Source organism: Garra rufa, chromosome 24 (genome assembly GCF_049309525.1).
Source record: "Garra rufa chromosome 24, GarRuf1.0, whole genome shotgun sequence".
NCBI lineage: Eukaryota > Metazoa > Chordata > Actinopteri > Cypriniformes > Cyprinidae > Garra > Garra rufa.
The window spans coordinates 6,841,331-6,863,239 of record NC_133384.1 but is presented as its reverse complement, the minus strand read 5'-3'; the positions used below and the strand labels follow the sequence as shown (position 1 = coordinate 6,863,239).

The window sequence follows — 21,909 nt, the reverse complement described above, 5'->3', positions numbered from 1 at the left end:
TGAAGCATCAGTGAGTGTTTGAACCTTCTGTAATAGTTGCACATGAGTTCCTCAGTCGTCCTCAGTGTGAAAAGATGGATCTCAAAATCATACAGTCATTGTTGGAAAGGGTTCAAATACACAAAAATGCTGAAAAACCATAATTTGTGGGACCTGAAGTATTTTTCTGAAGAACAGCGGTGAGTTTAAGTGTTTAGGACAAACAAGGGACTCATGAACAGCTATCACTAAACAAAAAAAAACACAGTTGTGGATCATTCAGGTAACAACACAGAATTAAGAATCAAGTTAAATCCATTAAGAATAACTTTTGAACTGTCATTTTTATAAATTCAACTTATTTTCTCTTTTTTCATCTTTTATGTAAAATAACTTTTTCAAGTCAGTACTAAATAAACAATAACATGCATTTTGTATGATCCCTCTTATTTTGGTAAAATAATTAACATTTTGTAGATTCTGAATGGGTGTGTAAACATTTGACCTCAGCTGTAGTTTTCAATAGCAACCAGCTACTACTGGGGTGTACATAAAACAGCTTTTATTAGTCTACTGGTGTAACTGGAGTGAGTTTCATCTCACATGTACATGACATTAAACATTTAAATTTCATTTCTTTATGGATAGCAGCTTTTTTACTGAGGAAAGAAAAGGAACGTAGTGCACCTTTAACTAGAGCACTTCATGTTGCCAATCCCAGCACTTTTAAATAAAACTATATTCTTATGTGGTTATATTTTTAATTCTCTTTTGGAAAACAAAAGCTTCTCTTTTTCTCCACCTGCTGTTGATTATGTGCCTTAATGCTCACTTTTTAAAGCCTTGATGCTATTAAATGTCAGTCTGCTTGATCTTATGTTTCATCACAACATGTTCACATGTTGTTCTCTGGTTTACAGCTGTTGTTATTGTCTTCTCGCTGTGCAATCTATTGTCACATATCTTTATATTTTTTTGTACCTCTGTTTTCTTTTATTCAGTGTTACAGGGCCTTTGTCCCCTCTGGCTAAAAAATAAAACTTTTAAAATGATTATGTGTAATGTTTTTTTATAGTTAGGCACTTTCACTTCAGCTGTCAGGAACTTCCACCAGAACTAAAAGCTAAAAGCATGAGTGCCATTTGAGGAATAAAAAAAATCAGACAATATTTGTTGATTTTCAAAAAAAAAAAAAAAAAATCAGGAAATTATGAATGTATAAATTGTCACCACCCTGTGGTTGTTGGTGGAACTGCGTCTTTATATAAATTATTTTAGTGTTTGTATTTATATGTGACCCTGGACCACAAAACCATTCATAAGGGTCAATTTTTTAACTTGAGATTTATACATCAACTAAAATCTGAATAAATAAGCTTTCTATGGATGCATGGTTTGTTAGGATATGACAATATTTGGCTGAGATGCTATTATAGAACTATTTGAAAATCTGGAATCTAATGGTTGCAATAAATAAATAATATTGAGAAAATCCCCTTTAAAGTCCAAATGAAGTTCTTAGCAATGCATATTACTAATCAAAAATTGAGTTTTGATATATTTACGGTTGGAAATGTACTAAATGTCTTCATGGAACATAATCTTTATTAAATATCCTAATGATTTGCAATAAAAGAAGAATTTATAATTTTGACTTATACAACAATGTGTTTTTGGCTATTGCTACAAATATACCTGAATTTATATAATTTATTTTTTTATTTTTTTTACATTTATATCTGTATATTTATAATATTTATTTTTTTATTTTTTCCAATGTAGGTCTTAAGCAAAATTATTTTATAGGAATTTATGGGTATTTTTAATAACAGAAAGCGTACAATAGTAACAAATGCTTTCATAGGCTATGATAATAGATTCATGAGACTACACTTCTTTCATTGTTTTCAATTTTAAAATTACTGTTACAAGTTTTCCATTAAGTTATATTCAGCCAAATATAAATGTTTCCATTGGGGGAGTCCAAAAAGAACCTTAATATATATATACATATATATATATATATATATATATATATATATATATATATATATATATATATATATACAGTGCCTTGCAAAAGTATTCGCACCCCTTCATTTTCTTCACATTTTGTGTTGTTGCAGCATTATGTTAAACTGCTTTAAATTAGTTTTTCCCCACATAAATTTACACTCCATACGCCATAATAATGACAAAGCAAAAAAAAAAAAAAAAAAAAAAACAGATTTGCAAATTTTACAAATGCATTAAAAATAAAACACTGAAATAAGTACATTGCATAAGTATTCATACCCTTAACTCAGTAAATAGTTAAAGCACCTTTACAGCCTCAAGTCTTTTTGGGTATGATGTGACGATCTTTGCACATCTGCATTTGGCAATTATCTGCCATTCTTCGCCTCACCTTTTCACCTCTCAAGCTCTGTCAGCTTGGATGGGGTCTGGCAGACATTTTCTCGAGTCCTAGTTGTTCCAATCGTCTTCCATTATGGAGAATGCTTCTGTGAACCTTCAATGCAGCAGATTTTTTTCTGAACTCTTCCCTAGATCATTGCCTTAACACAAGTCTGTCACTGAGCTCTACAGGCAGTTATCTTGACCTCAGGACTTGGTTTTTTCTCTGATATGCATTTTCAGCTGTTAGACATTTTCTGAGAGGTGTGTGCCTTTCTAAATCATACTCATTGAAATGAATTTGCCACAGTTTAACTCCACTCCAAGTGCAGTAACATCTAGAAGCAATATGAATGCTCCTGAGCTAAATTTCGAGGGTACGAATACTTATGCAACGGGATCTTTTCAGTTTTTTATTTCTAATAAATTTGCAAAGTTGTTACAAACCTGTTTTGTGCTTTGTCATTATGGTGTATGAGATGTAGATTGATGTGGGAAAAAATTATTTAAAGCAGTTAACATAAGGCTGCAACATAACAAAACGTACCAAAAAAAAGGAGTATGAATACTTTCGCAAGGCACTGTATACTGTAAATATATAATCAAACGATTAAAATGATATTTCTATTGTTTTGGGTAAGGTAATATATTATCATAAATTATTTGATTCAAACCTGTTGACTATTGTTTTGTATTTACTCACTCACTGATTGGTTGTTGAAAGTTCTCAGCCGCATAATAAACTGGACTGTTATTCACATTATCATAATTTATGCACGCGGCACCGCCCCTCAAGAGCATTCGTTCGTTCTGTGCAGAGCCATATAAAAAGAGAGTTGCGACACTCCCATAGGCTTCCATAGGAACTGAGGAATGCGGAAGTAAAGCGTGTCATGGAGCGGTCAATAGTTCCAAACAACCAATAGCTCCTCCATTGAAGTCCATTCATTTCAGCGCTTCTCAAGCACAGTCGCAAGTATATTGAAGAAATTACTGCATTTCTTTACATTTTAACGCATCAGTTGACCTCTCGAAAAACTGGCCAATAGTGGTATTTTATGAAGCGTGTCATAGTTACTGCGGTCACACCATCTGCGCTTCGTAAAAGTGCGGTCACGCCATCTCCGCCTAAAGTTACGTTGCGCGCCTATATAGATATTTACGGTAACAAACACCTCCGACCTAACGCGGCGCATTTCATGTTACTAAACTGCTTTTAAGAACTGCATACCGTAGTCAGGACCAATGCTATTAACAATCTCTCTATCTCTGTCTCCCCCCCCCCCCCCCCAAAAAAAAAACTATTAATCTGACATGCGCAAAAAATCATAAAAATATAAAAATCGAATTCTTTTCTTCAAACTCCAACAGATTTTTGTTCTGCATCCTATCACTGTGGTGATTTACATGCTGTTTAACGGTTTCATTATTTTATAATTTAATACCAAAGTTTTTTTTATTTATACCATTTTTCTCAATATAGACATTTTTTTAAATCATAAAAATATGAAATCAAACTAATACTCCAGCAGATTATTGTTCTGCATGCCCTGTATGTTATATGCTGTATCATTTATTTTAATTACATACCAAAGTCGACATATGCTATTGACATTGCTATATAGGCATTTTAAAAATTCGTAAAAAAATGAAATCAAATTGTTTTCTGAAAACTCCAACAGATTATTGTTCTTCATCTCCTCAAGTACCACTGTGGTGATTTTCAAGTTGTTTTACTGTATCAATTTTTAATAATTTCATACCAAAGTCGACATATGCTATTGACATTGCTATATAGGCATTTTAAAAATTCGTAAAAAAATGAAATCAAATTGTTTTCTGAAAACTCCAACAGATTATTGTTCTTCATCTCCTCAAGTACCACTGTGGTGATTTTCAAGTTGTTTTACTGTATCATTTTTTTATAATTTCATACCAAAGACAAATGATGTTTACATTGCTTTATAGGTATAAAAAAATATAAAAATATTAAATCAAATTGTTTTCTGAAAACTCAACCAGATGTTTGTTCTGCATCTTCTCAAGTACCACTGTGGTGATTTTCAAGTTGTTTTACTGTATCATTTTTTAATAATTTCATACCAAAGTCGCCATATGCTATTGACATTGCTATATAGGCATTTAAAAAAATTAATAAAAAAATGAAATCAAATTGTTTTCTGAAAACTCCAACAGATTATTGTTCTTTATCTCCTCAAGTACCACTGTGGTGATTTTCAAGTTGTTTTACTGTATCATTTTTTAATAATTTCATAAAAAAGTCGACATATGCTATTGACATTGCTATATAGACAATTTAAAAATTCATAAAAAAATGAAATCAAATTGTTTTCTGAAAACTCCAACAGATTATTGTTCTACATCTCCTCAAGTATCACTGTGGTGATTTTCAAGTTGTTTTACTGTATCATTTTTTAATAATTTCATACCAAAGTCGACATATGCTATTGACATTGCTATATAGGCATTTTAAAAATTCATAAAAAAATGAAATCAAATTGTTTTCTGAAAACTCCAACAGATTATTGTTCTTCATCTCCTCAAGTACCACTGTGGTGATTTTCAAGTTGTTTTACTGTATCATTTTTTTTATAATTTCATACCAAAGACAAATGATGTTTACATTGCTTTATAGGTATAAAAAAAATATAAAAATATTAAATCAAATTGTTTTCTGAAAACTCAACCAGATGTTTGTTCTGCATCTTCTCAAGTACCACTGTGGTGATTTTCAAGTTGTTTTACTGTATCATTTTTTAATAATTTCATACCAAAGTCGCCATATGCTATTGACATTGCTATATAGGCATTTAAAAAAATTAATAAAAAAATGAAATCAAATTGTTTTCTGAAAACTCCAACAGATTATTGTTCTTCATCTCCTCAAGTACCACTGTGGTGATTTTCAAGTTGTTTTACTGTATCATTTTTTAATAATTGCATACCAAAGTCGACATATGCTATTGACATTGCTATATAGGCATTTTAAAAATTCATAAAAAAATGAAATCAAATTGTTTTCTGAAAACTCCAACAGTTTTTTTCTTCCTCATCTCCTCAAGTACCACTGTAGTGATTTTCAAGTTGTTTTACTGTATCATTTTTTTATAATTTTATACCAAAGTCGACATATGCTATTGACATTGCTATATAGGCATTTTAAAAATTCATAAAAAAATGAAATCAAATTGTTTTCTGAAAACTCCAACAGATTATTGTTCCTCATCTTCTCAAGTACCACTGTGGTGATTTTCAAGTTGTTTTACTGTATCATTTTTTAATAATTTCATACCAAAGTCGCCATATGCTATTGACATTGCTATATAGACAATTTAAAAATTCATAAAAAAATGGAATCAAATTGTTTTCTGAAAACTCCAACAGATTATTGTTCTTTATCTCCTCAAGTACCACTGTGGTGATTTTCAAGTTGTTTTACTGTATCATTTTTTAATAATTTCATAAAAAAGTTGCCATATGCTATTGGCATTGCTATATAGACAATTTAAAAATTCATAAAAAAATGGAATCAAATTGTTTTCTGAAAACTCCAACAGATTATTGTTCTTCATCTCCTCAAGTACCACTGTGGTGATTTTCAAGTTGTTTTACTGTATCATCTTTTAATAATTTCATACCAAAGTCGACATATGCTATTGACATTGCTATAAAGCATTTTAAAAATTCATAAAAAAATGAAATCAAATTGTTTTCTGAAAACTCCAACAGATTATTGTTCTACATCTCCTCAAGTATCACTGTGGTGATTTTCAAGTTGTTTTACTGTATCATTTTTTTATAATTTCATACCAAAGACAAATGATGTTTACATTGCTTTATAGGTATAAAAAAAATATAAAAATATTAAATCAAATTGTTTTCTGAAAACTCAACCAGATGTTTGTTCTGCATCTTCTCAAGTACCACTGTGGTGATTTTCAAGTTGTTTTACTGTATCATTTTTTAATAATTTCATACCAAAGTCGACATATGCTATTGACATTGCTATATAGGCATTTTAAAAATTCATAAAAAAATGAAATCAAATTGTTTTCTGAAAACTCCAACAGATTATTGTTCTTCATCTCCTCAAGTACCACTGTGGTGATTTTCAAGTTGTTTTACTGTATCATTTTTTTATAATTTCATACCAAAGACAAATGATGTTTACATTGCTTTATAGGTATAAAAAAAATATAAAAATATTAAATCAAATTGTTTTCTGAAAACTCAACCAGATGTTTGTTCTGCATCTTCTCAAGTACCACTGTGGTGATTTTCAAGTTGTTTTACTGTATCATTTTTTAATAATTTCATACCAAAGTCGCCATATGCTATTGACATTGCTATATAGGCATTTAAAAAAATTAATAAAAAAATGAAATCAAATTGTTTTCTGAAAACTCCAACAGATTATTGTTCTTCATCTCCTCAAGTACCACTGTGGTGATTTTCAAGTTGTTTTACTGTATCATTTTTTAATAATTTCATAAAAAAGTCGACATATGCTATTGACATTGCTATATAGACAATTTAAAAATTCATAAAAAAATGAAATCAAATTGTTTTCTGAAAACTCCAACAGTTTTTTTCTTCCTCATCTCCTCAAGTACCACTGTAGTGATTTTCAAGTTGTTTTACTGTATCATTTTTTTATAATTTTATACCAAAGTCGACATATGCTATTGACATTGCTATATAGGCATTTTAAAAATTCATAAAAAAATGAAATCAAATTGTTTTCTGAAAACTCCAACAGATTATTGTTCCTCATCTTCTCAAGTACCACTGTGGTGATTTTCAAGTTGTTTTACTGTATCATTTTTTAATAATTTCATACCAAAGTCGCCATATGCTATTGACATTGCTATATAGACAATTTAAAAATTCATAAAAAAATGGAATCAAATTGTTTTCTGAAAACTCCAACAGATTATTGTTCTTTATCTCCTCAAGTACCACTGTGGTGATTTTCAAGTTGTTTTACTGTATCATTTTTTAATAATTTCATAAAAAAGTCGCCATATGCTATTGGCATTGCTATATAGACAATTTAAAAATTCATAAAAAAATGGAATCAAATTGTTTTCTGAAAACTCCAACAGATTATTGTTCTTCATCTCCTCAAGTACCACTGTGGTGATTTTCAAGTTGTTTTACTGTATCATCTTTTAATAATTTCATACCAAAGTCGACATATGCAATTGACATTGCTATAAAGGCATTTTAAAAATTCATAAAAAAATGAAATCAAATTGTTTTCTGAAAACTCCAACAGATTATTGTTCTACATCTCCTCAAGTATCACTGTGGTGATTTTCAAGTTGTTTTACTGTATCATTTTTTTATAATTTCATACCAAAGACAAATGATGTTTACATTGCTTTATAGGTATAAAAAAAATATAAAAATATTAAATCAAATTGTTTTCTGAAAACTCAACCAGATGTTTGTTCTGCATCTTCTCAAGTACCACTGTGGTGATTTTCAAGTTGTTTTACTGTATCATTTTTTAATAATTTCATACCAAAGTCGACATATGCTATTGACATTGCTATATAGGCATTTTAAAAATTCATAAAAAAATGAAATCAAATTGTTTTCTGAAAACTCCAACAGATTATTGTTCTTCATCTCCTCAAGTACCACTGTGGTGATTTTCAAGTTGTTTTACTGTATCATTTTTTTATAATTTCATACCAAAGACAAATGATGTTTACATTGCTTTATAGGTATAAAAAAAATATAAAAATATTAAATCAAATTGTTTTCTGAAAACTCAACCAGATGTTTGTTCTGCATCTTCTCAAGTACCACTGTGGTGATTTTCAAGTTGTTTTACTGTATCATTTTTTAATAATTTCATACCAAAGTCGCCATATGCTATTGACATTGCTATATAGGCATTTAAAAAAATTAATAAAAAAATGAAATCAAATTGTTTTCTGAAAACTCCAACAGATTATTGTTCTTCATCTCCTCAAGTACCACTGTGGTGATTTTCAAGTTGTTTTACTGTATCATTTTTTAATAATTGCATACCAAAGTCGACATATGCTATTGACATTGCTATATAGGCATTTTAAAAATTCATAAAAAAATGAAATCAAATTGTTTTCTGAAAACTCCAACAGTTTTTTTCTTCCTCATCTCCTCAAGTACCACTGTGGTGATTTTCAAGTTGTTTTACTGTATCATTTTTTTATAATTTTATACCAAAGTCGACATATGCTATTGACATTGCTATATAGGCATTTTAAAAATTCATAAAAAAATGAAATCAAATTGTTTTCTGAAAACTCCAACAGATTATTGTTCCTCATCTTCTCAAGTACCACTGTGGTGATTTTCAAGTTGTTTTACTGTATCATTTTTTAATAATTTCATACCAAAGTCGCCATATGCTATTGACATTGCTATATAGACAATTTAAAAATTCATAAAAAAAATGGAATCAAATTGTTTTCTGAAAACTCCAACAGATTATTGTTCTTTATCTCCTCAAGTACCACTGTGGTGATTTTCAAGTTGTTTTACTGTATCATTTTTTAATAATTTCATAAAAAAGTCGCCATATGCTATTGACATTGCTATATAGACAATTTAAAAATTCATAAAAAAATGGAATCAAATTGTTTTCTGAAAACTCCAACAGATTATTGTTCTACATCTCCTCAAGTATCACTGTGGTGATTTTCAAGTTGTTTTACTGTATAATTTTTTTATAATTTCATACCAAAGACAAATGCTGTTTACATTGCTTTATAGGTATAAAAAAAATATAAAAATATGAAATCAAATTGTTTTCTGAAAACTCAACCAGATGTTTGTTCTGCATCTCCTCAAGTATCACTGTGATGATTTTCAAGTTGTTTTACTGTATCATTTTATAATAATTCCATACCAAAGTCGACATATGCTATTGACATTGCTATAAACGCATTTTAAAAATTCATAAAAAAATGAAATCAAATTGTTTTCTGAAAACTCCAACAGATTATTGTTCTTCATCACCTCAAGTACCACTGTGGTGATTTTCAAGTTGTTTTACTGTATCATTTTTTAATAATGTCATACCAAAGTCGACATATGCCATTGACATTGCTATATAGGCATTTAAAAAAATTCATAAAAAAATGAAATCAAATTGTTTTCTGAAAACTCCAACAGATTATTGTTCTCCATCTCCTCAAGTTTCACTGTGGTGATTTTCAAGTTGTTTTACTGTAAAACTTTTAATAATTTCATACCAAAGTCAAGACAAACGCTGTTTACATTGCTTTATAGGTATAAAAATATATATATATATATATAAATATGATATCAAATTGTTTTCTGAAAACTCCAACATGTTATTGTTCTTCATCTCCTCAAGTACCACTGTGGTGATTTTCAAGTTGTTTTACTGTAAAACTTTTAATAATTTCATACCAAATTCAAGACATATGCTATTTACATTGCTTTATAGATATAAAAAATCATCGCGGTCATCGCGACGGCAAGGTCGTGGCAGGGGAATCTAACGTCTCCGCTCCCTCCTTCACGGAACGAGGGTTACCTACATAACCTGAACGTTCCCCTTCAGTCGAATCACTTCCACGTTACATTGGGAACAAGGCAAGGCAAGGCGAGGCAAGGCAAGGCAAGTTTATTTATATATCACATTTCATACACAATTGCAATGCAAAGTGCTGAACATAAAAGGAATTAAAATCATAATAGCATAAAAATCATAAAAATTTAAAATAATAATCACAACAATAAAAACAGAGAATTTAAGAACATTTAAGATCATTTAAGATGAAATGTATTTTAAAATTAATTAGCACAGTATACATAAAATAATGCAGTCTGTTCGGACGTAACACAGTGCTCATTCAATAAATGCACAACTGAACAGATGAATTTTGAGTCTGGATTTAAATGTGGCTAATGTATTAGCACATCTGACCTCTTCTGGAAGCTGGTTCCAACTGCGGGCGGCATAATAGCTAAAAGCGGATTCCCCTTGTTTTTTGTGAACCCTTGATATTACTAACTGACTCGATCCTAGTGATCTGAGTTGTCTGTTAGGTTTATATTCAGTGAGCATATCTGCAATGTATGTAGGTCCTGTAGTGCTTTATAAACAAGTAAAAGTACTTTAAAATCTATCTTAAACATAACTGGTAGCCAGTGTAAGGACCTGAGGACTGGTGTAATATGCTCTGATTTTCTGGTTCTAGTCAGAATCCTGGCAGCAGCGTTCTGTATGAGCTGCAACTGTCCAATGGTCTTCTTGTGAAGGCAAGTGAGGAGACCATTACAATAGTCCACCCTGCTGGTGATAAAGGCATGAACAAGTTTCTCCAAGTCTTGACAGGAAACAAAACATCTAATTCTTGCAATGGTTTTGAGATGATAGAATGCTGATTTAGTTACTGCTTTGACATGGCTACTGAAACAGGTCTGACTCCAGAATCACACCAAGATTCTTGACTTGATTTTTTGTTTTTTGACCCCTTGCATCAAGGTACGCATTTACCTTATGAACTTCATCCTTGTTTCCAAATGCAAAGACTTCTGTTTTCTCCTTGTTTAATTGAAGAAAGCTTTGGTACATCCAACTAATTTCATCAATGCATTTGCAGAGGGAGTCAATGGGGCTGTAGTCATTTGGCGATAAGGCTAGTTAAATCTGGGTATCATCTGCATAGCTGTGATATAGCAGTTGGCACAATCCCACGTGCCGGCAGGTATACGTGCTAGCAGGTGGGAGTGTTAATGTAACCTTCCCAACGTCCTGGGGGCCAATTGTGGGGGACCCTACAGGTATGCCAGTTGTACGGAAGCATGGTTGGGGGGCGGAGCACATGAGATCTTTCCATGTGGAAATAAAAATAATTCAATATATCCATAAGTTCTTAGGGACATACGAGGGAAACAGAGGCCTTCTGGTTGACCACCGGAAAATACTGAAACATATATTGCCACAACCAGCGGGGCGAAGGAGACCCGGCAGGAGCACAGTCAGGAACTACTCCCCAACTAGCCCTGACTGCGGGGCATGGAGGACCCAGGGTTAATGGGAAAATAGCACACGGATCCTCATGGGAATGGCGCAGCAAGCCGACACCAGCCGACCTCCCCTCACCTGAAGTCCTTATGTTAGGACACGGGAGGAAACAGCCTCTACGCGAAGGTTATAAAACCTAGCGAAGGTATTCAGTGTCGCCCAGCCCGCAGCTCTACAGATATTTGCTAGCGAGGCGCCATGAGCCAACGCATAGGATGAGGCAACACTCCGTGTGGAGTGGGCACGAACACCTAAGGGGCATGGCAGTCCCTGATACAAGTATGACAGGGAGATGGCATCTACCACCCAATGAGCCAACCTCTGTTTGGAGACCGCATTCCCTTTCTGCTGACCTCCAAAGCAGACAAAGAGCTGCTCGGTGCGTCTGAAGGGCCGAGTGCGGCTTTCATATATGCGTGAAGCACAGACTGGACACTACATAGCCAAAGCTGGGTCTGCCTCCTCCAGGGTCAGAGCTTGCAGATTCACCACCTGATCGCAGAAAGGCGTGGTGGGAACCTTGGGCATGTAGCCGGGTCTCAGGATAACGTGAGAATCGCCTGGCCCGAATTCTAGGCACGCTTCGCTAACAGAGAAGGCTTGTAGGTCCCCTACCCTCTTGATGGAAGCCAGGGCAGTCAGGAGTGCTGTCTTAAGTGACAGAAATTTTAGCTCAACTGACGCCAGTGGCACGAATGGGGCGTCCCGCAGGCCTTGGAGGGCGAGGGAGAGATCCCAAGAGGGTACGAGGTGCAGTCTGGGAGGATTGATCCTCCTCGCACCTCTCAGGAACCTCACGATGAGTTGGTGCTTACCAAGAGATGTTACACCTACTGCATCATGATACGCTGCGATAGCAGCAACGTACACTTTGAGAGTCGAAGGGGACAGCCTGCCCTCCAACTTCTCTTGCAGGAAGGAAAGCATTACTGCAATCGTGCATCTCTGTGGGTCCTCTCCGCAAGAGGAACACCAGTCAGCAAACAGACCCCATCTCAGTGCAAAAGCCTGCCTGGTAGACGGGGCTCGGGACTGAGCGATAGTTTCTATCACGGCCTGAGGAAGGAGAGGTCTGCGGGTGTCAATCCTTGCCCTAACAGGGAGGGGCTGCCGTGAGGGAGACCTAAGTCCGGGTGGGCCACTCCCGTGGCGCAACCAGCAAGACTTACACCTCGTCCTCCCTGGACTTGCACAGACGTACTTGAGCCCCGGAGGTCAGCTGTGTGCCAGTGCCACTTTGAGAAGAGGCGACTGGCAAAGGGAGGAATCGGGAAGGGCGAGCGAATGTGGCTGGGCATTGGCGAAATAGCGTCACGGGGTGGAGTCGCCATTCCGCAGGGTGGTTGGACTGCCGTGGAAGCCAACAGGCCGTACGGTTAAGTTTCCCTGGCATCATGAGAATGGCATGTAGCAATGTCTGCCACGTTTGACTCCGTAGGAGCAGATGGTGGATGAGCTCTAAGTGCCCGTTGCACACAGCATCTCAACCTGTGGAAAGCCACGGGCTGACTAGTCAGCAACACTGCAGGAAAACTCCAGTCCAGATTGAGCCGAGATGCTATGTCCATCTCAGGACTCGATCGTGCTGAAGCGGTCTCACATGAAACGAGCTCAACGGAAAAACGGCTGAAGCTGTCATGTGCCCCAGGAGCCTCAAAATTTTGAAAAGGACCGATGAGTTGTGGCTGCATAATCGTAGGCACTACAGCACTGACTGCGCACTCTTGGTGGCAAGGCGGGCTGTCCTGTTGACCGAGTCTGGCTCCAGCCCGGGAAAAGAGATCCCCCTCTATTCTAGAGGGAGTCTGCTCTTCTCTCGGTTGGCCTGAAGGACCAAATGGCAGAGGTGCCGAAGCACCAAGTCCCCAAATTCGCACAACTGAACTCGCGAGTGAGCTGAAAGGCACCAGTCATCGAGACGGTTGTAAACGCGAATCCCTGTCTGCCGAAGAGGGGACAGGAAAGCTCCCGTGGCCTTAAGAAGGATGCGGGGAGAAGGGGACTGGCCAAATGGAAGCACCTTTCACTGAAACACTCGACCCCCGGGGGCAGACCGCAGAAGGGGTCTGAGCCGGGGAGGAATCGAGACGTAACAGCGAGTGTTCTTCAACCCACCCCTGGAGACGGAAGCATACTCGTATGCACTTCATCGTGAGCATCTGATCCGGTAGCCTGAAAAGGGGCTGAAACAGAGCTCCATCCAGGATGGGTGTTTATCCACCATTCTTTCTGGGCACGTTGAAGTAGAGACAGTAAGACCCTAACTTCATCTCGGCTGGAGGGGCAGGCTGGATCGCATCCTCCGCAAGCAGGACAGAGGCAAGCTTGAAAAGGGTACCTCTGGTAACAAAATGGGAACAAAAATGTAAAGGGTACCTCTGAACCTGGGCAGACGCCTGGAGAGCTGAATCGCAAAGCCAAGCCATGCCGTACCGTCCGTATCAACCACCGTGGCAGTAGCAAGGGAACTGACCGTCGTGACCGTGGTGGGGCAGCCTGGGGGGAGACAGGGAAAAGAGACTGAACCCAGAAGGATGTACGTCCTGGAGAAGAGTCAACCTGCACTAAGCAGTGCTTACCTTCTTCCCTGGTTTCTCTTTTTGAGAAAATGTGGGTACCGTCGAACTGGGGGCGGAGGGTGGCGAGGGGAGAGGAGCTGGGGAGCGGGCAAGATGAAGAAGGTGCCCGCCACATTTTGACCAGCTCCTCGTGCACCTCTGGGAAGAAACCTCGGAGGGGTGCTGCGCCGCCGGGATGGCATCCTCACTCTTAGACTCTCCCTCTGATGCTGCAACAGACATCTCCTCCTCCTGTGGAGTGCCAAAGGAGACGCTCAGCCCGGCATGCGGGGAAGCGTACTGCTCTGGCATCTCGGCGGGACCACGCTGAGGTGCGGAAGTCCGCAGGGCGTTTGGGGCCGGCGGAACGTTTGGCACAGTGATCTGCAAGTCTCCCTCGTGTCTCCCACGGTGGCTGAAAAACATTGATGGTTTAACCGCCTACCGCGGGACGATGAGTGGAGCCGTCTCACGAACGAGCGGTGAGACTTCAGCATAGCCATGGTCATGTGTTCGCAATGAACCCACGAACCATCCGGGAACGCTGCCCCAGCATGTTCACGACCTAGACATGTGAGACAGCGTTCATGTCCGTCCAGAGAGGTGAGGTAACTGCCGCACCCACAAACGCACGGCCGGAAAGCCTTTCTTAAAAGAACGTCTAACACAGCCGTGAGAAATTGCTCTTTTAGTCCCGGTCTGCCCAGGCAGGAAACCGCGGCACCACTGTGCACTCAATGGGGCTTGCTCGCTGGAGAGCAGGAGGCTTTGTTGAGGCCGTGAAAACGGGCGCCCGCAGGAACACTTCTTTTTCTTCTGTCGGCTTGAGCATGAGAGGCTCTCAAAGCGAAAATACCACTCGCCAATGTTCATTGGACTTTTGAATAAGGCTCAGAGATGATTGGTCTCTCATGCGAGTTCCCAATGTAACGTCGTAGTGATTCGACTGAAGGGGAACTAATAATCTGTTTTTAGAGTTTTCAGAAAATAATTTGATTTCATATTTTTATGTTTTTATTAATCATGTATTTATAGAGAAATATTATTGGTCCAGATTTGGTATGCAATTATAAAAACAATTAAACTGCATGTTAAGCTGCATGAAAATCACCACAGTGGTACTTGAGGGGATGAAGAACAATAATCGTTTGGAGATTTCAGAAAACAATTTGATTTCATATTTTTATAAAAAAATTTATATCTATAAAGCAATGTAAATAGCATATGTCGAATTTTTATTAAAAAAGTATACAGTAAAACAACTTGAAAATCACCACAGTGGTGCTTGAGGAGATGTAGAACAATAATCTGTTGGAGTTTTCAGAAAACAATTTGATTTCATATTTTTATGAATTTTTAAAATGCCTATATAGCAATGTCAATTGCATATGTCGACTTTGGTATGGAATTATTATAAAATGATACAGTAAAACAACTTGAAAATCATCACAGTGATACTTGAGAAGATGTAGAACAAACATCTGGTTGAGTTTTCAGAAAACAATTTGATTTCATATTTTTATATTTTGTTTATACCTATAAAGCAATGTAAACAGCATTTGTCTTGACTTTGGTATGAAATTATAAAAAAAATGATACAGTAAAACAACTTGAAAATCACCACAGTGATACTTGAGGAGATGTAGAACAATAATCTGTTGGAGTTTTCAGAAAACAATTTGATTTAATTTTTATATGAATTTTTAAATTGTCTTTATAGCAATGTCAATTGCATATGTCGACTTTGGTATGAAATTATAAAAAAATGATACAGTAAAACAACTTGAAAATCACCACAGTGGTACTTGAGGAGATGAAGAACAATAATCTGTTGGAGTTTTCAGAAAACAATTTGATTTAATTTTTATATGAATTTTTAAATTGTCTTTATAGCAATGTCAATTGCATATGTCGACTTTGGTATGCAATTTTTAAAAAATGATACAGTAAAACAACTTGAAAATCACCACAGTGGTACTTGAGGAGATGAAGAACAATAATCTGTTGGAGTTTTCAGAAAACAATTTGATTTCATTTTTTTTATGAATTTTTTAAAATGCCTTTATAGCAATGTCAATAGCATATGTCGAATTTGGTATGAAATTATAAAAAAATGATACAGTAAAACAACTTGAAAATCACCACAGTGATACTTGAGGAGATGTAGAACAATAATCTGTTGGAGTTTTCAGACAACAATTTGATTTAATTTTTATATGAATTTTTAAATTGTCTTTATTGCAATGTCAATTGCATATGTCGACTTTGGTATGCAATTATTAAAAAATGATACAGTAAAACAACTTGAAAATCACCACAGTGGTACTTGAGGAGATGAAGAACAATAATCTGTTGGAGTTTTCAGAAAACAATTTGATTTCATTTTTTTATGAATTTTTTAAAATGCCTTTATAGCAATGTCAATAGCATATGTCGAATTTGGTATGAAATTATAAAAAAATGATACAGTAAAACAACTTGAAAATCACCACAGTGGTACTTGAGGAGATGTAGAACAATAATCTGTTGGAGTTTTCAGAAAACAATTTGATTTAATTTTTATATGAATTTTTAAATTGTCTTTATTGCAATGTCAATTGCATATGTCGACTTTCGTATGCAATTATTAAAAAAATATACAGTAAAACAACTTTAAAAACACCACAGTGGTACTTGAGGAGATGAAGAACAATAATCTGTTGGAGTTTTCAGAAAACAATTTGATTTCATTTTTTATGAATTTTTAAAATGCCTATATAGCAGTGTCAATTGCATATGTCGAATTTGGTATGCAATTATTAAAAAATGATACAGTAAAACAACTTGAAAATCACCACAGTGGTACTTGAGGAGATGAAGAACAATAATCTGTTGGAGTTTTCAGAAAACAATTTGATTTCATTTTTTTATGAATTTTTTAAAATGCCTTTATAGCAATGTCAATAGCATATGTCGAATTTGGTATGAAATTATAAAAAAATGATACAGTAAAACAACTTGAAAATCACCACAGTGGTACTTGAGGAGATGTAGAACAATAATCTGTTGGAGTTTTCAGAAAACAATTTGATTTAATTTTTATATGAATTTTTAAATTGTCTTTATTGCAATGTCAATTGCATATGTCGACTTTGGTATGCAATTATTAAAAAAAATATACAGTAAAACAACTTTAAAAACACCACAGTGGTACTTGAGGAGATGAAGAACAATAATCTGTTGGAGTTTTCAGAAAACAATTTGATTTCATTTTTTTATGAATTTTTAAAATGCCTATATAGCAGTGTCAATTGCATATGTCGAATTTGGTATGCAATTATTAAAAAATGATACAGTAAAACAACTTGAAAATCACCACAGTGGTACTTGAGGAGATGAAGAACAATAATCTGTTAGAATTTTTAGAAAACAATTTGATTTCATTTTTTTATGAATTTTTAAAATGCCTATATAGCAATGTCAATTGCAAATGTCGACTTTGGTATGCAATTATTAAAAATTGATACAGTAAAACAACTTGAAAATCACCACAGTGGTACTTGAGGAGATGTAGAACAATAATCTGTTGGAGTTTTCAGAAAACAATTTGATTTCATTTTTTTATGAATTTTTTTAAATGCCTATATAGCAATGTCAATTGCATATGTCGAATTTGGTATGAAATTATAAAAAAATGATACAGTAAAACAACTTGAAAATCACCACAGTGGTACTTGAGGAGATGTAGAACAATAATCTGTTGGAGTTTTCAGAAAACAATTTGATTTCATTTTTTTATGAATTTTTTTAAATGCCTATATAGCAATGTCAATTGCATATGTCGAATTTGGTATGCAATTATTAAAAAATGATACAGTAAAACAACTTGAAAATCACCACAGTGGTACTTGAGGAGATGAAGAACAATAATCTGTTGGAGTTTTCAGAAAACAATTTGATTTAATTTTTATATGAATTTTTAAATTGTCTTTATAGCAATGTCAATTGCATATGTCGACTTTGGTATGCAATTTTTAAAAAATGATACAGTAAAACAACTTGAAAATCACCACAGTGGTACTTGAGGAGATGAAGAACAATAATCTGTTGGAGTTTTCAGAAAACAATTTGATTTCATTTTTTTTATGAATTTTTTAAAATGCCTTTATAGCAATGTCAATAGCATATGTCGAATTTGGTATGAAATTATAAAAAAATGATACAGTAAAACAACTTGAAAATCACCACAGTGATACTTGAGGAGATGTAGAACAATAATCTGTTGGAGTTTTCAGACAACAATTTGATTTAATTTTTATATGAATTTTTAAATTGTCTTTATTGCAATGTCAATTGCATATGTCGACTTTGGTATGCAATTATTAAAAAATGATACAGTAAAACAACTTGAAAATCACCACAGTGGTACTTGAGGAGATGAAGAACAATAATCTGTTGGAGTTTTCAGAAAACAATTTGATTTCATTTTTTTATGAATTTTTTAAAATGCCTTTATAGCAATGTCAATAGCATATGTCGAATTTGGTATGAAATTATAAAAAAATGATACAGTAAAACAACTTGAAAATCACCACAGTGGTACTTGAGGAGATGTAGAACAATAATCTGTTGGAGTTTTCAGAAAACAATTTGATTTAATTTTTATATGAATTTTTAAATTGTCTTTATTGCAATGTCAATTGCATATGTCGACTTTCGTATGCAATTATTAAAAAAATATACAGTAAAACAACTTTAAAAACACCACAGTGGTACTTGAGGAGATGAAGAACAATAATCTGTTGGAGTTTTCAGAAAACAATTTGATTTCATTTTTTATGAATTTTTAAAATGCCTATATAGCAGTGTCAATTGCATATGTCGAATTTGGTATGCAATTATTAAAAAATGATACAGTAAAACAACTTGAAAATCACCACAGTGGTACTTGAGGAGATGAAGAACAATAATCTGTTGGAGTTTTCAGAAAACAATTTGATTTCATTTTTTTATGAATTTTTTAAAATGCCTTTATAGCAATGTCAATAGCATATGTCGAATTTGGTATGAAATTATAAAAAAATGATACAGTAAAACAACTTGAAAATCACCACAGTGGTACTTGAGGAGATGTAGAACAATAATCTGTTGGAGTTTTCAGAAAACAATTTGATTTAATTTTTATATGAATTTTTAAATTGTCTTTATTGCAATGTCAATTGCATATGTCGACTTTGGTATGCAATTATTAAAAAAAATATACAGTAAAACAACTTTAAAAACACCACAGTGGTACTTGAGGAGATGAAGAACAATAATCTGTTGGAGTTTTCAGAAAACAATTTGATTTCATTTTTTTATGAATTTTTAAAATGCCTATATAGCAGTGTCAATTGCATATGTCGAATTTGGTATGCAATTATTAAAAAATGATACAGTAAAACAACTTGAAAATCACCACAGTGGTACTTGAGGAGATGAAGAACAATAATCTGTTAGAATTTTTAGAAAACAATTTGATTTCATTTTTTTATGAATTTTTAAAATGCCTATATAGCAATGTCAATTGCAAATGTCGACTTTGGTATGCAATTATTAAAAATTGATACAGTAAAACAACTTGAAAATCACCACAGTGGTACTTGAGGAGATGTAGAACAATAATCTGTTGGAGTTTTCAGAAAACAATTTGATTTCATTTTTTTATGAATTTTTTTAAATGCCTATATAGCAATGTCAATTGCATATGTCGAATTTGGTATGAAATTATAAAAAAATGATACAGTAAAACAACTTGAAAATCACCACAGTGGTACTTGAGGAGATGTAGAACAATAATCTGTTGGAGTTTTCAGAAAACAATTTGATTTCATTTTTTTATGAATTTTTTTAAATGCCTATATAGCAATGTCAATTGCATATGTCGAATTTGGTATGCAATTATTAAAAAATGATACAGTAAAACAACTTGAAAATCACCACAGTGGTACTTGAGGAGATGAAGAACAATAATCTGTTGGAGTTTTCAGAAAACAATTTGATTTCAATTTTTTATGAATTTTTAAAATGCCTATATAGCAGTGTCAATTGCATATGTCGAATTTGGTATGCAATTATTAAAAAATGATACAGTAAAACAACTTGAAAATCACCACAGTGGTACTTGAGGAGATGTAGAACAATAATCTGTTGGAGTTTTCAGAAAACAATTTGATTTCATTTTTTTATGAATTTTTTTAAATGCCTATATAGCAATGTCAATTGCATATGTCGAATTTGGTATGAAATTATTAAAAAATGATACAGTAAAACAACTTGAAAATCACCACAGTGGTACTTGAGGATTTGAAGAACAATAATCTGTTGGAGTTTTCAGAAAACAATTTGATTTCATTTTTTTATGAATTTTTAAAATGCCTATATAGCAATGTCAATTGCATATGTCGACTTTGGTATGCAATTATTAAAAAATGATACAGTAAAACAACTTGAAAATCACCACAGTGGTACTTGAGGAGATGTAGAACAATAATCTGTTGGAGTTTTCAGAAAACAATTTGATTTCATTTTTTTATGAATTTTTTTAAATGCCTATATAGCAATGTCAATTGCATATGTCGAATTTGGTATGAAATTATTAAAAAATGATACAGTAAAACAACTTGAAAATCACCACAGTGGTACTTGAGGATTTGAAGAACAATAATCTGTTGGAGTTTTCAGAAAACAATTTGATTTCATTTTTTTATGAATTTTTAAAATGCCTATATAGCAGTGTCAATTGCATATGTCGAATTTGGTATGCAATTATTAAAAAATGATACAGTAAAACAACTTGAAAATCACCACAGTGGTACTTGAGGAGATGTAGAACAATAATCTGTTGGAGTTTTCAGAAAACAATTTGATTTCATTTTTTTATGAATTTTTAAAATGCCTATATAGCAATGTCAATTGCTTATGTCGACTTTGGTATGTAATTAAAATAAATGATACAGCATATAACATACAGGACATGCAGAACAATAATCTGCTGGAGTATTAGTTTGATTTCATATTTTTATGATTTAAAAAAAAATGTTTATATTGAGAAAAATGGTATAAATAAAAAAAAAACTTTGGTATTCAATTATAAAATAATGAAACCGTTAAACAGCATGTAAATCACCACAGTGATAGGATGCAGAACAATAATCTGTTGGAGTTTGAAGAAAAGAATTCGATTTTTATATTTTTATGATTTTTTGCGCATGTCAGATTAATAGTTTTTTTGGGGGGTAGACAGAGATAGAGAGATTGTTAATAGCTTTGGTCCTGACTACGGTGTGCAGTTCTTAAAAGCAGTTTAGTAACATGAAATGCGCCGCGTTAGGTCGGAGGTGTTTGTTACCGTAAATATCTATATAGGCGCGCAACGTAACTTTAGGCGGAGATGGCGTGACCGCACTTTTACGAAGCGCAGATGGTGTGACCGCAGTTCATAGTTAATGTTTATCGTTAAAAAATAAACAGTTAAACTGTAAATGCAGCTGGATAACGTGAGAAACACCGTAATAGCGACCATAACCAGATACTAGTTGTCATATTTTTATGTTTTTAGTCTTTCTGCAATCTTTCTCTCACTGTAGGAGGTTGAATGAGTTTCAGTAAAGACTGCATTCAAGAAACACGATAAAAATGTATGCTGAATGCAATTCGTTGCCTTGTGTTTTTTTAAACATTATTTTCATCTTTTCTATTATGTTAAATGCCATTTTTGCTTGCCTTTTATAATATTCACTTATGTTGTATATTTGAATATCATAAAACAAGAGTAAATTACTTTTTTTCATTTAACATTAAATCGTTAAATCGAAACATACTGTATAAAAAAAGAGTGTTTGATCATGTCCAAATACACATGCAGATGTATTTAACCTT

General features: G+C 33.9%; 1 protein-coding gene across 1 annotated transcript in view; it reads left to right on the top strand.

Moving 5' to 3' along the window:
* gyg1b (glycogenin 1b) overlaps positions 1-12,568 on the top strand; it is a 32,971-nt gene extending 20,403 nt beyond the window's left edge. The window contains exons 7-8 of the mRNA XM_073830318.1: positions 12,140-12,195; positions 12,418-12,568. Of these exons, the coding sequence (XP_073686419.1) occupies positions 12,140-12,195; positions 12,418-12,568 (207 nt within the window). The remainder of the gene's footprint in view (positions 1-12,139; positions 12,196-12,417) is intronic.
* The last annotated feature ends 9,341 nt before the right edge of the window (positions 12,569-21,909 follow it).